Below are 20489 nucleotides of genomic sequence, written 5' to 3'. Positions count from 1 at the left end.
AAACAATCAAAAATTGCCCTCTTTACAAACATAAACATATGCATTGTAAATATTCTTTGATTTCACTTTGACTTGCAAATTTTACACTCGTTTTAGTACTAATTACTTTGAATGTTATGGATAAGAAGTGATTACATTAGGGCACTTTTGGCGTCGGCAAACTCTGTTTCCTGATTCATGATAAGAGAGAATATGATAGGGGATTGGGAGATTAGCTTACTGTTTACTTGATGCTCATACAGAGACTTTTCTATGACATTGATAAGTTATTCCTAGTTAATCCAGGATTTTAACAAGATTTGGCAAAGACACGACTCTGTATTGTGCACCAGTCATTCTTTATATATAGAATCATGTTTCTTAAGGGGTTTCCAAATTTAGGAATGTAGTTGTCAACTGAGAATAATCCAAACTTCTCTGTGAATGATAAAGTAACATAAAACTTTGACTATTTGAATACTCCATTTTACAGTTTTGTTCGAGTGACCATGAATAATAGTTGCAAGCAGAGGCTGCAGTTTCCGTGCATAACAAAACTATATTTTTTATCATGCACGGAAACTCCAGCCTTGGCTTGGAACAGAACTATAAAATGGAGTATTCTGTTGAATGTTTGTTTCTTATTGGGAACTGTGGTTGTGATTGGTTTGCTAATATAGTATACACAGCTATAGCACATTAGAATTATTAGTAGTTATCAGAGCAATTACTCAAAAGTGGCCCATGGTTTTATATCTATAACTGTGGTTTTTCACTTGAGAATAAACAGAAAATATATGCACAAACTTGTGCAGGACATCACTTTCTGTGGAATAAGAAAGCAAGAGTTGTTTTGGACAGAAAATTTCCCATGTATTAGTCAGCACCAATATTAAAAGATCAAAGGCCATAATCCAGAAATGTAAAATGTAACTTAAAATCAGGTTTTTTCAAACATGAAGTTCTCATATATGTATATCTCTTTGTTTGTCTTGCAACTATCAAAAAAGAAAGCTTGAGCTTTGGCAATGATATTAGTGGATAAAGATAATCTGACTTTTAGACCAAGATTAAAGGTTTAACTCAAGATGTATTTGTGTTGCTGTACATTTGTAGATTGAGGAAATAGTATTAGATTACTAATAAAGCCTATAAAAAATAAAAGTGAATATACTTTTTACATTTTCTCTCCCTGTTATTCTTTACATATCAAAGACGTTAAGATCTATGGTTATTTTACAATTAAATTGTAACAAAATTTGTAATGACGTGTTCTGAAAATGAGAGGAAAGCTTAAATGTGCTCAGTATAGTAAGATGTATACTGTATATTTACTACCAAGCTCACACATCAATGGTTATTCCATGTGGAATGATATTAAGACTTAATAGTGTAAATGATATCAAGACTTAGTGTGCAAATATTTCAAGAATATGGAGTACAATTTGACTTGTGCAACGATCAGACATTGAGAAACTCCACCCTAATCACTTACTATTAATGGTATTCTTGTGGTCAAGGACTAGTATGTCGCAATTCCAATTAGTCACTTCAGTCCACACTAGCTGCTTTTTGCATCTCAGTTCCTTTCATACTGTATTACATCCAGGTAGAGACTGTTGCAGCGAAAAGTTAGAGGGTCATGTTATCTCAAACTTCCTGAAACCCAGAAAAGAAAAGGTTTGAAATACCAGGGTTTTGAGATATGCATTCAGTATATATATATTATAGCAATTTTTTGAACTTTTTTTTGAGAGTTACAAGCTGCTTGTTAGAATTTAGTTTTTCACTGCCGCAACTCTAAATTGTAAAAGGTGCGAGAGAAGAAAAAAACAAACAAATTTCAGTGTGCAGCTCAAAACTACCTAATGTAAGTGATGATATTGAAAACTGCTATATAAACCAAAAAAAATACACTAGCCAGTCACAAGCAGTTTTGAGGTCACATGACTGTTTTTTAAACTTTTTTTGAAAATCACTTTCATTATATTGAAGTGTCTAGTCGTTCTAGCACTTTTTCACTAATTGGGGACACTTTTTGCTCACGCGCACTACCACTACCTTCAATGTTCTATGCACACAATGCTCAACTCACATGTTGATTTTTACGAAGAGAGGAAACCGGAGAACCCGGAGAAAACCCTCATAGCATAGGAGAGAACAACACATCAAACAAACTCAATTCACATGTGGCGACCACAGGGCTCAAACCAGTGACCTGACCCATTGGACTTACAGCGGTGAAAGAATCATAGAATGAGTAAACAAGTAATAATGTCTATCTAGGTATAAAGTGTGGCCATGATGTGTAGATCTATACATGGAAATTATTACCAGATATCATTGCATGACATCAATTTGTTTGCTTGATATTTTCCATAGCCTGAGGGTAGAGTTCTTATAATACTCAGGAAGTGCCCCAGCAGGGGACATATTTACAACTGAAATGATGATTATCAATTTCATTAAAGATCATGAGTTGATAATGAGATAAAAAGACACTTATAATGGTCCCACCATGACTTTTACTGTCTAAGGTTATGTAATTAGCATCCTGCAGCTGTTTCAGTGTACTTTGTTAATTAACAGATGGTAGATTAGAATACACATCTTTGCACATTTGGCTTGAAGCAGTATATGGACACAAATGCCTGCGTGTAGACCATGAATGACTGGTTACCCTCCCCACTCTTAGAAAAATAATAATGTGAATGAAAAAGCCCACACAACATAGCATTATTGCCATATATTATATTTGAGCTGTTAGTCTTATTCACACTACTCTGCTACTTTTGTTTTGAAATCTAAGCCCTCAACTTTCAAGATTGCTTAGTAGTACTTGAAATAGATTAATTTTATCTAATGCTTAGCAGATTCTCTCCTCTAGCTTGTCTGAAGACCTTTGCATGTGTTGTCACCAAAAGCAAATCCAACCAGGGACCGTGGAGCTAAGAGGCTGGGAGGCTATAGCACCCTAATAATTTTCCTGCTAATTTGATTTATTTTCTAGTGATTGTGTTTTTTCTGGAATAGAGTTACAGTTCAGACTATATTTGAAAGCAATTTCTTTTAGCTGTTTTCCCCCAATCCAAATCTGCGGTTCCTGACAAAAAGGTTGGAATGGGGGGAGCTGCTAGGCCCCTCATAATTTAAAAAATATATAAATAAAATAAAATTTGAAAATATTTATGACTAATGTATAGTTAATGTAAGGAAAACATGTTACGGCTATCTTAGTCAGCAGCTGTTCTTAGTGTTGTCAAGCTGCAGGAAAGGCTAAGACACACTCTTAGCCCCTCACTCTCCAGGGGCCTTGAAAATGATATCAAGTTTTGGTCTAGTTTGATATCAACTGCATTATAAGTTCATGCATTAGGTAATGCGATATACCATCCTCTTGGAAAAACCTACTTTATTATTTTTTTTATAACTATAATCCTACTTTATTTAATTACTAGGAAGGCACTATAAATGGAAGTTCTTTTTCTTGCTTGTTGGTTGGCTTTGAGTGTGTTAAATATTCTCTTCGCATTCTCGTGATGTTAGTACCCTCATTGCTTCCTGCTTTAGAAGGGGTTTCTAGGAATGTCATTTATATCATTCGACGTCATGCTCCTTGTTCACCTTGGTTAGACCTCCAGATAAGACAAAAAGAAGGGGGTTCCGAAACACTCATAGTTCCAGGGTTAACAGGAAACCACTTGAGATCCAACAGGATAGACTTACAAACGTAGGGTCTAAGTAATTATTAGTGTTGATGTCACCTATGACAAAATTAAGGTTAAGAACAGACCATTAGATAATTAAGAGGGGGGGGGGGGGGCTAAATCCCCCCAAAAAAGTTGAGGAAGCACTTCACCTATGAAAAAACATCAAGCAACCTCTTCTTTCAGTAAAGAAATATTGAGCAAACAAAAAAAAATTGCTCAAAGGGGTTGATAAAAAAGTTAGTGCACCATAAATTCCTGCAACCTCCCTCCCTTAAGACAGCAAACTGATTGGATCACGTGATTTGCTTAGCAGAACTAATTATAGGATCTCGTGACTTAAATTTAAAACTCACGTAAGACACGGTACCAGGAAAAAAAATTTATTTAGAAGAAATGAAGGGCCTGTTACCATGGGAATTTAGTTTTTTTTTTTGTATATTTGCATAACCAATAAATCTTAGCCGCCATACTAGGGACAAATAAAAGGTGCTATGTAAACTCTGTCGCCAGCAAAATAGTGCCGGGAGGTAAGAATAGAGAGTTTGAATTCCTTTTCGCAACTCAAAGAAAAAGTTATTCCTTAATTGCAATATAATTGACAAAAGTATTGTGTTGAATGACGTTCAGAATGACTCTCTCACGCCTGAACAAATATACTCAAAACTCTAGACTATTCTAACATTTACATATCATAAGCGAGCAGCCCTGTTTTGCCTCACGGATTATAAGTGAAGAACGTCTTAGCTGATATATTTAATGCTCATCCACTCTTATAATTTACCTTCCAAGTTGGCTTCTGTAAGTAAATTTTCAAATTGTACTAGTATTTGTACGAAGTTTTTTGTGAGATCTCTTTCAAGTTGTAATCTCAGAAATCTTGTTTTGAGATCAACTCGTTGTTTTGTGCTTGAATAATTGTCGCGGCGTCGTAACACTAGGGTTTTTATTCGATACTTGTCGTAAGTTGAGGATTAAGTGTGTTTACTTATAAATTACCTAATTTAACAGGATTAAATTGTAACCATGTTACACTGTGTAAAGCCAATAAGTCATATTTGTCTAGCGAATCGCTCGCTTCCTGACTTTCCCATGTCGATGGTGACGCCAAAATATTAAAGTCACTTTTATTCTGTGCTGCAGAGCCACGTTTTTGCCTTTATTAATGTAGAATGGTAGAATGGCATGCAATATTGAAAGTAGCTAAAGACTTTAAGTTTTTTTCTCAGACGTAGAAAGATTTTTAATTATTACCACTGCAATTGCCTCAACGTTAAAGTCGGAAGGGCATGTATATGAGGCGTTTTGTGCATGAGTGTAATTGAATTATATCAAGTCCTCCATATTCTTCTCATTCGTAATAATAAAAATCAACTCCATTTAACTACAAGGTTCTGTCCAGCTTTACAATGAAAGGCCGTTCAGTAATCGATTATTAGTACGCATGCATTCGATCATTTCTCGCGTGTTAAGGTATATTGATTACTTCAGGTAGCCATCTGTCTATACAGATAATTAAATAAGTGCAATATTTAGAAGTAAAGTTCTTAACTTTTATGTTACATTAATTATCGACTATTCTTAGGACTTTTGCTTGTTATGAAAATAAACTTGCACTTTTTAGACAAACAAAAATAAAATTTCTTCGAATTCCTGAAATTTCAGATTCTCTTAGTTTTGCCGTGATTAAATTTTGATATTGCACAACTGAATGTATCACATTTTTGAATAACCAATGAGAAGTCGTCTGTAGCTCAAAATGATCTTCTTCTAAAAATAACTATGTCAATGTCGATGGAATCCAATTTCTCTGCCTTGATTTCGTTATCTCAAGTAGTTTCTGTCTTGTTATTGTGGACTTTTGTACTACTTTTCAATTAAAAACACTTAAGTTATTCAGTTAAGTTGTGTTATGTTTTGTGGCTATCAAGGGTGTTTTTCCGGATTCCAATGTCACTTTTGCTGATATTTTTTCTTTAGGAAAAGAAAAGTTTGATGTTTTTTTTTCTTTAAAAAAAAAACCATGGAAATTTTTTTTGCGTCACGAATCGTTGTTTTGACAGAAAAAGCATTTTAATTTTCAAGCTTTTTCCAAAAACGGCAATCAAAACGGCAGCTTTCGTTTTTTCTTGTCACGTTATCCTAATTGGGTTGAGTCCAACATTGCAAAGACAAGCTACAAGCACCAGATTATCATGTCAATACTTGTCATATCAGTATGTATCACAATAGAGGTCTGATCAATATGCAAAACCTTCAAATCGTATCGATATCCTGAAACAACTTATGCGCTGATTAAATTCAGGGCACGAATAAGTCACGAAGATCGAATTGGAATTACGCTTGTTAGGTTCAGTTTCGCTGAGGGAGGAAAAATCTCGATTCAAGGGAGAGACCTATGCAAGCAAACTGTTTTCATTGCATGTGATGCCAAGTTCAGGAAAATCCCAAGACCTTTCCTGAGGTTACAGGCGAGTGTCTACAGCTACGCCACCCTAGATTCCCTAAAACCACACTAGCTCAACTCCAGAACTGTTGATGTAACAACTAACTGCTCCAAAAAGATATTTGAACAGCTGATAAAATACTCTTTGGTGCACGTTATGTTCATAATCCATGAGTCCTAATTTATGTTATTATGAATCTTTTTCAGGTTTCTTCCAGTAGACTTTAAATGAATACTTTGGTATGGTTAGTGTTTCAATCATGGAGTTCAGTTGCATTTGGGTACCTCTCTTAACCTACAATGGCAAGTAACGTAAATGTCATTCATCGATCTAATCGAGGAAGAACTGGACTTGATGTCAAAGCGAAAACAGATTCCGGATGTTTTGTTGATGATGAATTAGAAAAACAAATTCAAGGAGAAAAATCGCCGCCACGTAAAAAGGATGATTTAAAAATTGCTAAAACCAATAATCAAGATACGAATATCCTGAGATTCGGTTCTTCTAAGAAAAGTACACAACTCGAAAATTCTTCGGTGCCACAAAATGTGGTCGAAGGCGAAGAGATGAGTCGAGGGAGCGAAAGTCCCAAGAATAAGGAGATTCAAGATGATTTGCAAGGCGATATAGACTTTGAAAGATCGCTCGAAAATACCGAACCAAGAGAAGATTTCTATTGTTTGTACTATAGTGATTCGCCAAATGGAAGTTTGACAGGAAGTAAAGACAAGAGCAACTACGACCAAGAGGGTGATAACATTGGTGCAACAGCTGAAGAGCTTTTGAAGAAAATAAAAGAAGATGCTCTTAAGGGTAGTCCAAATGCCCAAGACGTTGAGGTACAAAAATTTGGGTTCGACCAACCGCCTCCTATTGCCCCTAAACCAAAGCGATCTTCCAAGCAACAAAATAACTCTAATATCAGTGGAATAGATCCTATCCTTGCCGAGTTAGAAATGCTTGGGTCGGCAGTTGGAAGAGATTTTACAAGCGTGGAGACAGATGACAGGGACGAGGGTCTGCTTTCAAATGCAGTGAAGGGACTGCATGTTGCCGAAACTCCCGAGGAATGTTTTGATAAGTTCGGTGACATTCAAACAGCATTGAACGAAAACATTCCAGATACTTTGGAGAGGAGTAAGGCAAGAAGCAAGAAAGATGCACCAAGACGAAAAAGTCTTCCAGAAGAGAATAAACCAGAAAATCCTAGTGAATCCAGAAAGGGTGAAGAAAAAGGAAGCAGTCAGAATGGCAAAATAGCTGAGTCACCAAAACTCGGAAAAACGAAATTACAGCCAAAGAAATTTTCGAGGTCAGAAATTCAATCATTGAATTCCATGAGAGAAGATTCGCATCATAAGCGTAGCCACTTGAATGCTGATAACTCTAAACCAGTTCCTACCAGATCTGAAACTTATAAACTTAACAGACCTGACGTGTCTAAGCAGTTATCAGAGAGAGGTGACTCCAACAAAGCAAACGTAAGAAAAGATCCGAAACTGACTTCTCCAAAAGTAGGAAAGCCCTCTCCCAAGAAAGCAGGATCAAAAGATGTCGCAAAGAAGCGGGAACGGCTTGAACTTCGTTCTGGTAGAAGAAGGAGAAGTGGAGACTTGACTTCTATACCTGAGAATGCTGTGATGGATGATGGGAAGGAAAGACGAAAAAGTGATGCGGCCATTCCATTAGCCAAAGGAGAAGAAGATCTTTCGTCCGAAGAGGAAGATCTCATAAATGATGAAGACACGCCTTCAGAGAGGACCATCGAGGAAAAGTTACCTCCACGGTCGTCATACCTGACACCTACGTGTAATGGAGAAACAAGTGTTGTATCTACATCTAGAACCAACTTTACCTGTTCAACAACAACATCTTCCAATACTCGTACCAATATTGAGGGAATGACTCGTTCGTTACCCTCTCAAAGAGAAGAAAAGACTGTGCCGTCAAACACGTCATTCACACCACGCCCTTTCAAGCAACCAGGTCGCTTTTACAATTATCGAGGTCGTGATCATCTTTCCGACGGATGGACTTCTGAATCCACTGCAGGTTATTCGAGCGAGTGTTCCGCTAATGATGCTGATGATGAGGGCGATAAACAAGTTGAACTTGAACTAACCGAGAACCTACAGGCGTATGACGATCCGAACGACATTGTTGACATGACTTTTGGATCACAGATGGACGACCATCCTGAAATCGAAGAACCTTATGTCTTTGGTGAAGAACCTTTTCAACAGGCAGAAAGAAATGATTTCGTTGAAGCCACGGACGCAGCTCCGATGTACTATTATCCAGAAGGATCCCAAGAGGAAATTGGAGATGGTGAATTTGCTTTTCCAAGAGTTCTTTCGATGCAAGATACGGTGGGCATTCCTGACTTGTATGAACATTACCAAAGCGAAGATGGAGCTTACCCTGGAACCAGTCATTCCGACTTGGTGTTTCCATGTGCTGATAATAACCTACGAAGGCAGACTGTTAGAAAAAGCACAAGTGAAGAGCACGTCCAACCCAGTGCTACCAAGAAACCAAACAAATTCCAGAAAGAGGAAGGTCCAGACCCAAGCGGTTTCATGACGGTTGAAGATATAAAAAGGTTGATTTTCCAAGGAGCAAAGCCCTCGATCCCAAGATCAACATCCTGTTATGGAATCTCAAGTTCTCGGAGACGATCACAAGAGCAGGAAGTATTCCAACGGCGATCCTGGTCTGGATACGGCTCGCAGCAACAGCAGGAGCCGGGTATCGATCCACTGGTAAGAAACTTTCCTCAGAAATCCCAGTCATCTCAAAGGTTACCTAAGGGACAGAAATCCCCTTACGTAAGGACAATTCAGCCACAGAGGCCAACGCCTCAGCTTGGTTACTATAGTGATACTCAGTTGAACACTGTCGATCAGGAAGAAGAAAGATTTCTAGAACCTTCTAGGTCATTCCATAGAACACCTCTTCAACGCCGAGCATATTCTTTGGAAACGTACCACTCTGATAATAGTATACCAGATGAAGTAAGTTCTCCTGTTGTACGACAGTCCGATAGATCTCACTTACTCGTCAGAAGTGCATCTGACTGTTCTGCTAATTATAGCCAAAGACAGCCTTATGGTCAACTGCAGAGCCCACCAAGTAACAGGTCACCAATGCCACAATACATTGACACTAAAGAACTGGCAAACCTCGTTTCTTCTCGTTCTTCTTATGCCAGTGGTCGAGGCAACGTCGTCACACCACCTCAGCGGCCATACATGAATCCTCATGGCGCACAATATCAGATACCACAAAGTCAACGTGGTGATACACCTTCTTTACCTCGATATTCTTCGGAAGAACTTCGCATCCAGGCTCTTCGGCGAGCTTCTCAACGAAGCAGTGACAGTGATTCTGAAGTTTCTGTCCACATTGGTCTTCCGGCGAGATCAAATGTGGACCCTCCTAGCCACCAATTGAAATTAGGTGTTGTGAACTCACCTACGCAAAAGACTCTATCCGAGAGATTTTCCGAAGTTCCTCAAAGAGTCACTTTCGAGGAGTTAGCGGAAAAGCTCAATCTTAGTTCTGATTCGTCTGAGGAAGATGAAATTGATTATGGGAGCGTGAATGGAAAGGCAGATTCTGAGTTTGGTGCTGATTTAGAGTTTGATAATGGGGATTACTTTGACGACAAGAACATGATCGTCGGTGAAGCTTTGAGACTCAAGAAAGTACTTGGTCAGTCTGTACCTGAACAAGATCCTGAATTAGAGACCCTAGTGACAGCTACCACAGATCCAAAATTACCTGAACCTCCCCAATCCGTTTACGAAGCGACATCTCCCAAGAGTTCGGTTAGGCAACCAAGTGATGCATTAGTATTTGAAAGTCCACCGCCTTACCATGAAGTAAGACGAAAGACATCAGAAACATCGGGATCAGAGTCATGCGGTATCACATTAGTATACGATGTGCCACCTCTTTATGAGTCAGAGACTGAAAGTCACCCAGAGAGTACCAAGATGAAGGAGAAACTGAGGGTAGATTTACGGGATGAAACGAAAGAACATCTTCAGTTACTTGAAAGAAGAGACTCAGAGACTCAGACGAATGGGGGACAGCAACCAACTGAAAAGGCCATCTCAGCAGAGGAACTCCTCAAATTGCTTCTGAACGCCAGTCAAGGTAATTTGGAAAAAACAAATGCACCCCCTTCTTCACAAGCTAAATCTCAGCAACTGGTTCAAAATCTTTATTTCCCAAAGCCTCAAACTAAGGCCGCAAGCACGGGGAATATCCATTCCGAAGAAAAGTTTCCTGGTCACGTTGCACAGCTCTATGGGAACTCAGATTTAAATAGTGCCAGGAGCTCCCTAAGGCGACGGCTACCAGAGCCACAGCGACCTACTTGTCATAAAAGTCAAGAATGTATAAGATACAAGCACAGGCTGAACAGACCGGTTGGTGGGGTTCTGCAAGCAAAAATGATAGGGTCTGAGGCAAACACAAAGAAACAATCGAAACGCATCTTTGAAGAGGAAGTCGATTGTATGAAGACCAAAGGCGCTTTCGGTTTTAGTTCCGGAGAGATATCTACGTCAGGCTCATCGATAGACGATGTGGAAAATAAAAAGGACAGACTAACTAGTGTCTCCTTTGTTGGTTGCGAAGATACCAAAGAGATTGAGACTTTGCCAAAAGTGAAATTTTCTTCTCAGCGAAAGAGAACAAAAGCAAGAACTGGGTATTTGTCAGATCAAGATATCCCTACTGCTGTACAAAATGGCGGCGATAAGGAGATCAGATTCAAAAGATCATCAGAGGGTTTGAATGGTGAAAATATTAGGCACATTGAGCAGGCCATGGTTCAGAAACCAAGTGAAAACAAATACCGGGACTCTAAATATGAAAAACAATCTTTACGTAAAGAAATGCCCTGCTCCGAAGACAAGGATGTTCAGAAGATCAAAGATCAAAATAGACCTGAAATCATTGACCTGAGATCTTACAATGATAAAGAAAATGAAAGCCAGGAAAGAAGCGACAATTCTGACTACGCTGTACACGAATTTCCTCATGACAATCGTCCAAGTCCAAACAGTGTTAATGTTTTCATTGACTACAACAAGAAAAATGTGATGAAGATCACTACAAGTACACCAAAGGTCCACCATGCAAAACTTGTCACTCCAACACCACAAGGGATTAGTCCCGTTTCAAATGCAACAAACTGCAAAACATCTTCTCCGCATGAGAACGGCTGTAGTTACGGCGAAGAAGAGTTCCCACCAAGGTATGAAACTAGTCCACCAATTGACCGGTCGTCGTCGGTGTATTCATCTGATGACGAAAAGTTCTTTGGAAGTAGTGACACAGTAGTGTTTGTGGACAAAACTGCTGAGAAATCTAGTGTTAAGCCAAATGTGGATAACACGACGGTTGTAGTCCAAGATCAGGGAGCTTCGTCCAGTAATGGCGATCGCAGTGCCCAGAATGATGAAGCTGCCAAAGCTCAAGAGTATTGCGAGCGTGTGGATTTCCTTCTGCAAGAAGTCAGGTCTTCACTTGACCTTGACTCTATTGGGTCGGATTTGTTGGATCAAGCCATGGAACGTGTGAAAGACAAGTTGTCGCCTCGTTCCTCCCAAAACCAGGTAATCTCACTTAGAACTCATTATCCAATAGATCCTCCATTAAGCGATCATCCTTGGGGAACTGTCAAGTGGTCGGTAAATAGAATTTGGTCGCTTAATAGAGGTTCTATTATTATAATTAATGAAAGAGTAATGTTTTCAGATCGACCACGTGTCATTCTCTAGGGAATAAGATTCCTTGTTTTATAAGTTGTATCCACATTAATGAGTATTTTTGTGCGTTAAACAAAGAACTCAGGAAATGACTCGTGGTCTGAAACGAGAAAGCATTACCTCTAAGCTCTTTTTACTACGTCAGTAAGTGATTTTTCTTCGGGTTTTTTTTCACTCAAGTGGCAAGATTATCTAAACTTTAGAGATCTTTGATGGTGGCTCGTCTGGCCCTGGTTTGTTTGTTTTTTTCTTTTTTTGGCTCTCTGATAAAAGCCAGGGCACAAGTCAACACTATTTTTGGCAGTCTTCCATTAGCAAACTAGAGAATACAAGTCAGGATAATTTAAGAGAGCTCTCCATTGACTCTGCTCATGTTGGTCTCAGACGGAGATGCATTAGACACAAAATCCTTGATAACCCCACGGATAGCATTCATCCTGTATTAGTCAAGTACAAGCATTAATGGGGCAGACTTTTAATAACTTTCTGTTTAACATATCCGTTACATTCTAGTGCTTTTGTCAGACAATGTAATTTTACACTGTTGACTAATCGTAATTGTTGAAGTTGGAAACGATTTGAAATGAAAGACCCTTGAGAACTCCCCTGGGCTATTTAAGGCCAACTGCTTGAGTTCGGTCTGGAAATACCACAGTGGTCGCGCCACCTTGGAGCTAGTCATTTTGTTTTTATTCTAGTTCTTTGTATAGATATGTCGATCTTGCATGCGAGCATCAAATGATGCACTTTTTATTAGAACATGAGTTTTCAACTCCATTTGATCGCATTCTTTCACTTGTCCCATTTCTTTTTAAAAGCGAAATAACTGCATTTTTCTACTTTTTTGTAATGGATGAAGTAAACGAAGTGTTAACGTACAATTTTTTCTTTTGACTTTCAATTTAACTTTGACATTAGAGTGCTTTTAGTCTCACTGTTGAATAGGTGACGTCAACTATATTAGATAAGTTATTTACTATTTTAGCTGACGTCACCTAATTTTGAAACTAAGAGTAAACAGCTACTGAGATCAGGGGGAGAAACGATGATACAAATGAATGTCTATTCACTCATTCTCTGGTAAAACGACTCCCCGGATTAGCATGCATGACCGTTATTTGGCGCGCTTTTACTATTTTAGGTGACGTCAACTAAATAGTTATCTAAGTAAGATACATTTATCTAACTATTCAACAGTGAAAGCACTCTAAAAGACATTGCATGTTTTTTTTCATATTTTGTTTCGCCATTTACTTTATCTTTGTTGTTTTTCAAAATAATGAGTTTATCAAGCTTTATATCGTTGTTGCTTTTCATATAACGTGTTTTTTTCTTCTTCTTCCTCTTCTTTTTTTTTCTCTCTTTACATTAAAGTGATATGTTTTCATTCATCTGATCTATTTTTAAGATTGTCTATATATAAAAATCCAAAAACCTTCTTCAAAACAGCCTGCGTGACCTAGCACAATGACTAGCTTTATATCACTATCATTTATCTTCATTGCCGCCATCAAGTAACATTCTATCTATCTATTTATCTTGCTCTGATAAATGTGTGCTGGGCTATATTCAGAATCGTATTTTGGGGTCTCGGCAATCAGGGGATAATCTTTCTAGAACTTTGAATATCAAATATCCACGAACTAGGTGATCAAACCTCTTACTTTGCATTGCTTGGGGAAACTACATAGAAAACGAAGGCGAATCTTCGAGGCAATTTCAGACTTTCAATGGTTAAACCTTACTTTCTGTTAAGCTATTGAAGGTTAGTCTTGAATTTTAAATTCGTACATCTTTGACAGTGCTTTAAAATGAAGTTGACTTTATTACAAATAGCCTAAAGTGGCGTATGAAAATGTACTTAACGACAACCTTTCTCTCCTGAGACGTTTTGCAGTATTGTCTATTTGATGGTAACATCTTTTTTCAGCATTCTGTTCTATCCTCTCGTCTCGGGTGATAATTTCTATTAATTTCTAAGTTGCCTTATTACGAAACACTTCAATTAGTGTAATTTAGAGTGTGTTTGTGGTTTTTTTAGGTCGTTTGTTATGACCTGACCTTATTCCGCACACCGGAGCAGTATCAATAACAATGCAATACAACTAGAAGCACGTCTCCAAAATCGTACTACGACAAAGCTGAATACAGTATCTATATCGTTATCTCTATTCAGTTTTATAAACAATTAGACAGCCAATTATAAAAGCGATGCAATTCCATCTTCTTCAACAAGAGTTCTCTTACTCTTACGATAACCATTCTTTTGCGAAGTGGGTTCTCACGAGAAAAAGATCAGTCCCAAATATGACCAAAACCAGCAAAAGAGATGATAAAATGTGGTAAACGAGATTCAATTAAAAAAACTAAAATTCCACATCATAAAGAGCTAATCGAGTGATTTATCTTATGACTATTTTTAGAAGATCTGATAGATAATAACATACATCAGTGGTTTTATATTTCATCAACACGTTATGTAGACAGATCGTAGAATGCTTGCAGTTTTGACTAATAGTCCAATATTCAGTTGCCTACTGACCATGACTTGGGTTTTGTACATGTAAAATGAAGGTTTTTTCCTTTCGTGAGAGTTTGGGTAATTAACTAAATAAATACATCAACGTTAGGAAGTATTAAGTCATTGAGGAATGGTTTTAATGGTTATCTGTCATCAAAGGTACTTCTTGCCAGCTTGCATCTTTGCAGGACTTCTGACGTGCTACTATATAACTTGTCGATCTTTGCAGAACACTTTCTGGCGTGCTATTATATACTTTATCGATAATTCACTACCTTCATTGCCATGAATTAATTTTTTATATGTTTTATAATTATTGGCTGCCAAATTTAGCTGTCAACACTGTTATCGAGCCTGCGTAACGGCGCTTGAGGGGATTCGGGAAGGGGGAGGGAGAGAGAAAGCTTCTCCCTCACCCTCCCCAATCCCCTAGAGCGCCGCTACACAGGCTAACTGCTGTGACAGTACTGTTGATATCATCCTAATATATCTTCATAAAGCGTTTAAACATTTGACTCATTATTACTATCAGTATCAGTATCAGTTCTGTTCCATTATTAACAGCAATTAGCTGGGCAATGGGGACTCTATTGTATTCGAGATTAAAGTTCTTAAGAAGAAGTCCTTTGAAGGCTCTTCTTCCTCTTGTTAATCTTCTAGCCTGATCTTTATCAATGTTTAATAGTTTTTCGATCTTTATCCATGGATCTCTGACATATTTTTTGGTTGGTTTGATGAAAAGTAATTTTTTCGTAAGATTGGAGTTCGGCCGTCTACATGTGTGCGATATATTTTAAATATCGAACATATAAGAAATCCCGTAGTGGTGGAGTCCCAGTTATCCTTTTCAACATCAGTATTTTTGTATTTGAGTGCAAAAGTTTCTTCACCATCACTATCTGTTTATCTGTCCAAGATATTTAAATTCCTTAACATTCTCAATATCGTTTCCAAAAATGTTCAGTAGACTTCCTTTGTTCAGAGTTCTAGGTCATTGAAAACGTGTGTTTTTGTTTACTTGAAGCTAATCTGTAGACCATATTTAGAACAAGTTGTGTATACAATATTACTACTAATATTAATATTAATAATTGACTTTATCTATAGTTGCAAATTACCATTGATAAACTTGTGGCCCTCTATGTTTAACGTCTTTTAATGAGGCCGAACTGCAATTTTACATGGCCATCCGAGCCACAACAGTATTTGTAGCACATGGTAGCATGGTAAGCTATTTCTTTGTGTAAAAAAAAATTCTTACATTCTGTTTATATCAAATCTTGCAGGGCAGAGGAAGCATTACAATGGAAGCATTCGTTGCCTTACACCAAGCTGATGAACTGCAAGCGATAATAAATGAAATAAAGGTATCAAACTGTTTTTGTTTTTCTCTTTCTATTTTCTTGTTTTATTTCTTACTAATTCTTCATATTCCCAGAATTCCCCTTCTCACCAAAGAATGGAATGTTCATTCTTTTGTGCGTTCGTTTTCTTTATTCTCGGGAACAGGACGACAAATCTTTTTAGAGGAATGACTGAATATTTTGATGTGAAAAATCTGGTATCATTAATATGATGTATCAAATCATACTCTATATAACCGTACAGTGGAGTCTTGTTATCTCATAGGAGCCAGGGAAACGATTCAGAATAACAAGGGTTTGAAATATTCAGGTCATCTGGGGCAAAAATTGTTGGTAGTGTTACACTTACGCCGCCAGATAGCGGGACTCCACTGTAATAACTATCGCCATCCATACGATAACCACGACTAATATCGTTTGGCCCTTCCTCAGGACATGCCTAAACACTTGTAATTCAGATCATTGCTTTACTCCAGGGTGAACTTTGGATTCTACAGCAAGAAAACACTCTTCTTAAAGAGAAGGTTGTGTCACTTCAACGTGGGGAAGCATGCAGTTCGAGTGAGTCCACAGAGGATAGTTTAACAGAGTCCGCTGAACGAATCGATTCAATAAGAAAACAGATCGCTGCTGTTGCTGCTAGTAAGAAGAGAGGTGAATATAAAACGAAATGTCAGAGGTCCCAGTATAGATCTCTGTGGTATTCCATTTGTTTCTTTAGTTTTATTTCTTTTTTTAACCATTTTTTCCCATCCTTTTTCCTTTACCTGATTGTCTATAGCTTCTGAATGTGAGGATAGTGAGCTTATATCTGTAGACGTCTTCTTGAAAGGATTTGGATGCGCACTTGCTGTGAGACATTCCAAGGTAAGACGTCCTACTCATCATCAGAGTTGGCTATAAACGTCTTCAGCTGTAGGAACAAAAACACAAGTCGTCTGCTTCTTGTCTAATAGACCCCTTCGGCACTTTGGAATGCAGCTCAATCTGGGGGACAAAACAATAGGTTCTGATTCTTACGATATTCCAAAATTTCGCACTCGACTACTCTATTTTGTCTAGAAACTTTGAACTTTTATCTATGCTATAAAGTGCAAAGTCCCAAATGTTTGACACAGTTTTCATTGCTTTGGGCTGATCGAGAAAACAGTCGCGACAAGGAAAACAGGCAATACACTGCCGTGAATAAAATAAATCGTTAGAGTCTTTAAAGGTACATGGGTACATGGGGACGATGAAAAGGTACATGGGAGGAAGGAGACTATTCTAACGATTTGTTTTTGTCCAATTTCCCTCTAGCGGCAGTTAGCTCGATCAGCGCTCAGCAATGAAACCAATGGTAATACCTGCTCGTAAAATCCCTACTTCGTTTAACTCAAACGCCTTAGGGAGCTCCGCATCAAATCTTATGCAAATTAACCTATGTGACGTAATTGAGTCTTCGTTTTGTTTTTGTTGTTTTTTTTGGTAGAAAATGAATGTTAAGTTGGGCACTGTCAAAGTGAGAGGAGGTACTGACTGGGGTGGAGTCTACGATGCTGCAAAAGCTACCTTTCTGGTAAGTCCACACAAAAAAAAATCTTATGGATTTTATTTCCATCTCAAATCCTTGTAACTGAGCCAACTGATGGATCCTTTCTCGTACCCAGGACCATGTAAAGCGTATCGATCCCTGCTCGTGTTTAGGACTGGGTCCTACCAGTATGTACGGCGCTCAGATAGGAGCCACTATGTTGACCCCAGGTTTGTATTTAATCTTGTTACATATATTTTATTCTCATACAAGAACTGTAAAACTGAAATATCTGGTTTATGCAACTTTAGGTGAAATATAGGAAAGTTTTCTCAAACTCGCACAAAAGCATGCGCATTCAATGCACACCTCTGTTGTTGATGATCACAGGCCCGTTTACGCATATTCATAGACACCATTAAAAGTTCGTGGGATTTAAAACATTGGTATTGTTATTGTTTTTTGACAGAAACTTTAAGAAGGAAAGATCCACGTGTTGAAATCTCACGAAAATGCAATTCATGTGTTATTCAGCTTAAAGGTAAGACAATATAATTACCACAGAAAAGGCTTACATCAAGAAGCCTAATTACATTAATGAAAATTCTTATTAATTCTTGGTGTTTCAGATGGGATGAGTGAGACATTCGATACCCTTGTCTACGAAACTCTTATTCCACGACATGTAGTCGAGGTAAATAAATCATTTTAGCATATACCAACTTGTGTACTTCCTAAGAACGCGCGCGCTCATTGGTTAATTGGAGGTGAATATTGTACGATATTCACCTCTGAATCTCGGAATAGAGTCGGCAACAAAATGGCATTTGCCGGCAATCGTTTTGCTACAATTTTTGATGAGGAAATTGAAAAAATGAAAATAAATGCCATTCCTATCAATACTATGAAAAAGGCAACGAAGTATGGCCTAAAAGTTTTGCTAAAAGTTTTGCGTGAATTTGTCACGCAAACTAAAAGTTTTTGTTTGTTTGTTTTTATTGATTTACTGTATTATCTCAGTGAATATGGAGAATATTTACCTCGCCGCTCGAAGACTCGCGTCTCGGTAAATATTCCCCGATATTCACTTCGCCTTCGGCGAATAATTGCTAATTATTTAGTGTTTTCAAAGCATTATTTCAAAGCATTATTTCAAAGCATTATTTCAAAGCATTATTTCAAAGCATTATTTCAAAGCATTATTTCAAAGCATTATTTCAAAGCATTATTTCAAAGTATTATTTCAAAGTATTTTTTCATTTAAAAGTGTTATTGCTTCTCTAGTCCACTTCCAATGCCGGTAACCATGCTTTGAGATCCTTGGCATTAATCGTGTCATCGTGTCACCGTTGTATACTCATCCCAACTCGCTTTGTTTCTTTTTATTTATAGAGTTTCATTCATCAAATTCTTGAAAATCGTTTCATCGTCCTGTGTGGTGCTGCAGGTCTTGGAAAAACGTTTTTGGCAACAAAGCTTGCAGAACATTTAGCTCAAAGGTAACAACTTTGAAAACATCTGCACTTGAAATATGCTATAGTTTCGGTCAGGCATGTTATAATTTATAATCTATAATTTTGTATTACAAAATATATAAACCTCCATAAGTCTTAGGCCTAGGGCAAACGTCGAACTTTCCATGAACCGAACTCATTAAAAACAATGGATATCAGGTGATAATGAGGCGGCATTCTTTGATGTAATTAAGTTCGGTGCATGGAAAGTTCGACGTTTGCCCTAGGCCTTAAAGTGCCCCAAATGCCTGATTACAGACCAATTTAGAACAAATCCTCAAATTGTCATAAACGCGTTTTTACAACTTTTTTTCGTTTCAAACGAATTCCTGCTTCTTTACGGCACGAAAAAGTTGGCAAAATTCTCGTGTCCACTCACTCTCGAAATTTCAGTACCGCGTTCGAGGAGCCTGAAAAATTGTATAGACTTACGTCATCGGGGTGATACACCTTTTTTTTTGTGTGGGTCAAGAGTGCTGTTTTTAAAAGTTTTAAGAAAGAAAAAGTGCCGAAATATTGAGCTTTTACATATTGTACGAGTGAATCAACTTGGAAGAATGCGCAAGTCTTTCACTTTTGGAACGTATCACCCCGATGACGTAATCGCACCAGTCCCCCCGCTCGCGTGGTCCTTATATGAAAAGGCGCGTTTTCAAAACTCATTTAAAAATCAAGAATGCATCCAATTTCGAAAATTTTTTGGATTTTCGCATTTTTATGAATATATCTTCAACTTACATAAGGTCTGTATTACCTAAGGTATTAGGGGCACTTTAAACTGGCAGTCTCAGGGGGCTCTGTTTATATTCTCTCAGAAGCTCGTATACATCAGGCATATCTTGCTTACGTTCATTGATCGAATACCGCGTAGTATTGAAGATGAAATTTAATCATATGGTTTCTCGTTTGTTTGATTCAGGTTTGGATCCAAAAATGAATCCCCAGTTTTGACGCTTGCAGTTGGGCAAACGAGTCGAAAGGTAAGGAACAAAAGACGATAGACAATCCTTGTGAATGAAGGTTGGTGTCCTCTCCTCTCACCTCTGCTTTACTTATTTGTCTATTAAGGACATGTTTGTTCAGAGACCGGTTTTGGTTTCCTTTGCAGGAGTTAAAGAAAACCCTTGCGGACCTCATGAAGTGTGACATCTCATCGTAAGTACCCACTATCTTGGTCATGATTTTTAACGTAACTGAGACCCCGTCCACACGTTTCCGGAATTTTCTGTATCCTTAAAATGTTTTTTGCGGATACGAAAACGTTCGCGTCCACACGCAGCGTATTGGAATCGTTTTCGAATCATTTTCACTGCCTACATGTATCCGGATATTTTTTGATCCGCCCTGATGCACGCTAGCGTCTAGTCCCTTTGACAGATAGGTTTTCTTATTGAGCATGCGCAAAATCGTGTTTACGTCAGCGTATTCGAAAATGTGCGGATTCGACCGTCCACACGTATCCGTATTCGGAGCGTATTAGAAAATTTCCACTCTGGAGACCGTTTTCGAACATTTCCGGATACGGATACAAATATTCTGGACACGTGTGGACGCAACCTGTATCCGCAAAAAAAAAGAGAAAAATTGCGGATACACAAATTTGCGGATACGTGTGGACGAGGCCTGAGACAGAACAAAAAGGCTATGTCAATCATCAATAC

General features: G+C 38.0%; 1 protein-coding gene across 3 annotated transcripts in view; it reads left to right on the top strand.

Moving 5' to 3' along the window:
• The window catches only part of LOC116301045 (uncharacterized), a 30452-nt gene that overhangs the window by 2170 nt on the left and 7793 nt on the right, over positions 1 to 20489 (top strand). For 2 of the 3 annotated variants that reach the window (XM_031710045.2, XM_031710047.2), the window contains exons 2-12: positions 6340 to 11763; positions 15724 to 15804; positions 16278 to 16455; positions 16583 to 16668; positions 17273 to 17359; positions 17451 to 17544; positions 17784 to 17855; positions 17944 to 18008; positions 18707 to 18813; positions 19748 to 19808; positions 19937 to 19983. In XM_031710045.2, coding sequence (XP_031565905.2) covers positions 6433 to 11763; positions 15724 to 15804; positions 16278 to 16455; positions 16583 to 16668; positions 17273 to 17359; positions 17451 to 17544; positions 17784 to 17855; positions 17944 to 18008; positions 18707 to 18813; positions 19748 to 19808; positions 19937 to 19983 — 6209 coding nt within the window. In that variant the 5' untranslated portion in view covers positions 6340 to 6432. Of the gene's footprint in view, positions 1 to 4366; positions 4488 to 6339; positions 11764 to 15723; positions 15805 to 16277; positions 16456 to 16582; positions 16669 to 17272; positions 17360 to 17450; positions 17545 to 17783; positions 17856 to 17943; positions 18009 to 18706; positions 18814 to 19747; positions 19809 to 19936; positions 19984 to 20489 lie in introns of those variants that run through there. The other variant, XM_031710046.2, reaches the window with a different exon arrangement.

The sequence above is a fragment of the Actinia tenebrosa genome, unplaced genomic scaffold, assembly GCF_029948245.1.
Source record: "Actinia tenebrosa isolate PJP-AT-01 unplaced genomic scaffold, QUT_ActTen_1.0 PGA_scaffold16__25_contigs__length_10494907, whole genome shotgun sequence".
Taxonomy (NCBI): domain Eukaryota; kingdom Metazoa; phylum Cnidaria; class Anthozoa; order Actiniaria; family Actiniidae; genus Actinia; species Actinia tenebrosa.
Note: the sequence above shows the minus strand (reverse complement) of the source record. Positions and strands in the feature narration are given on the sequence as shown.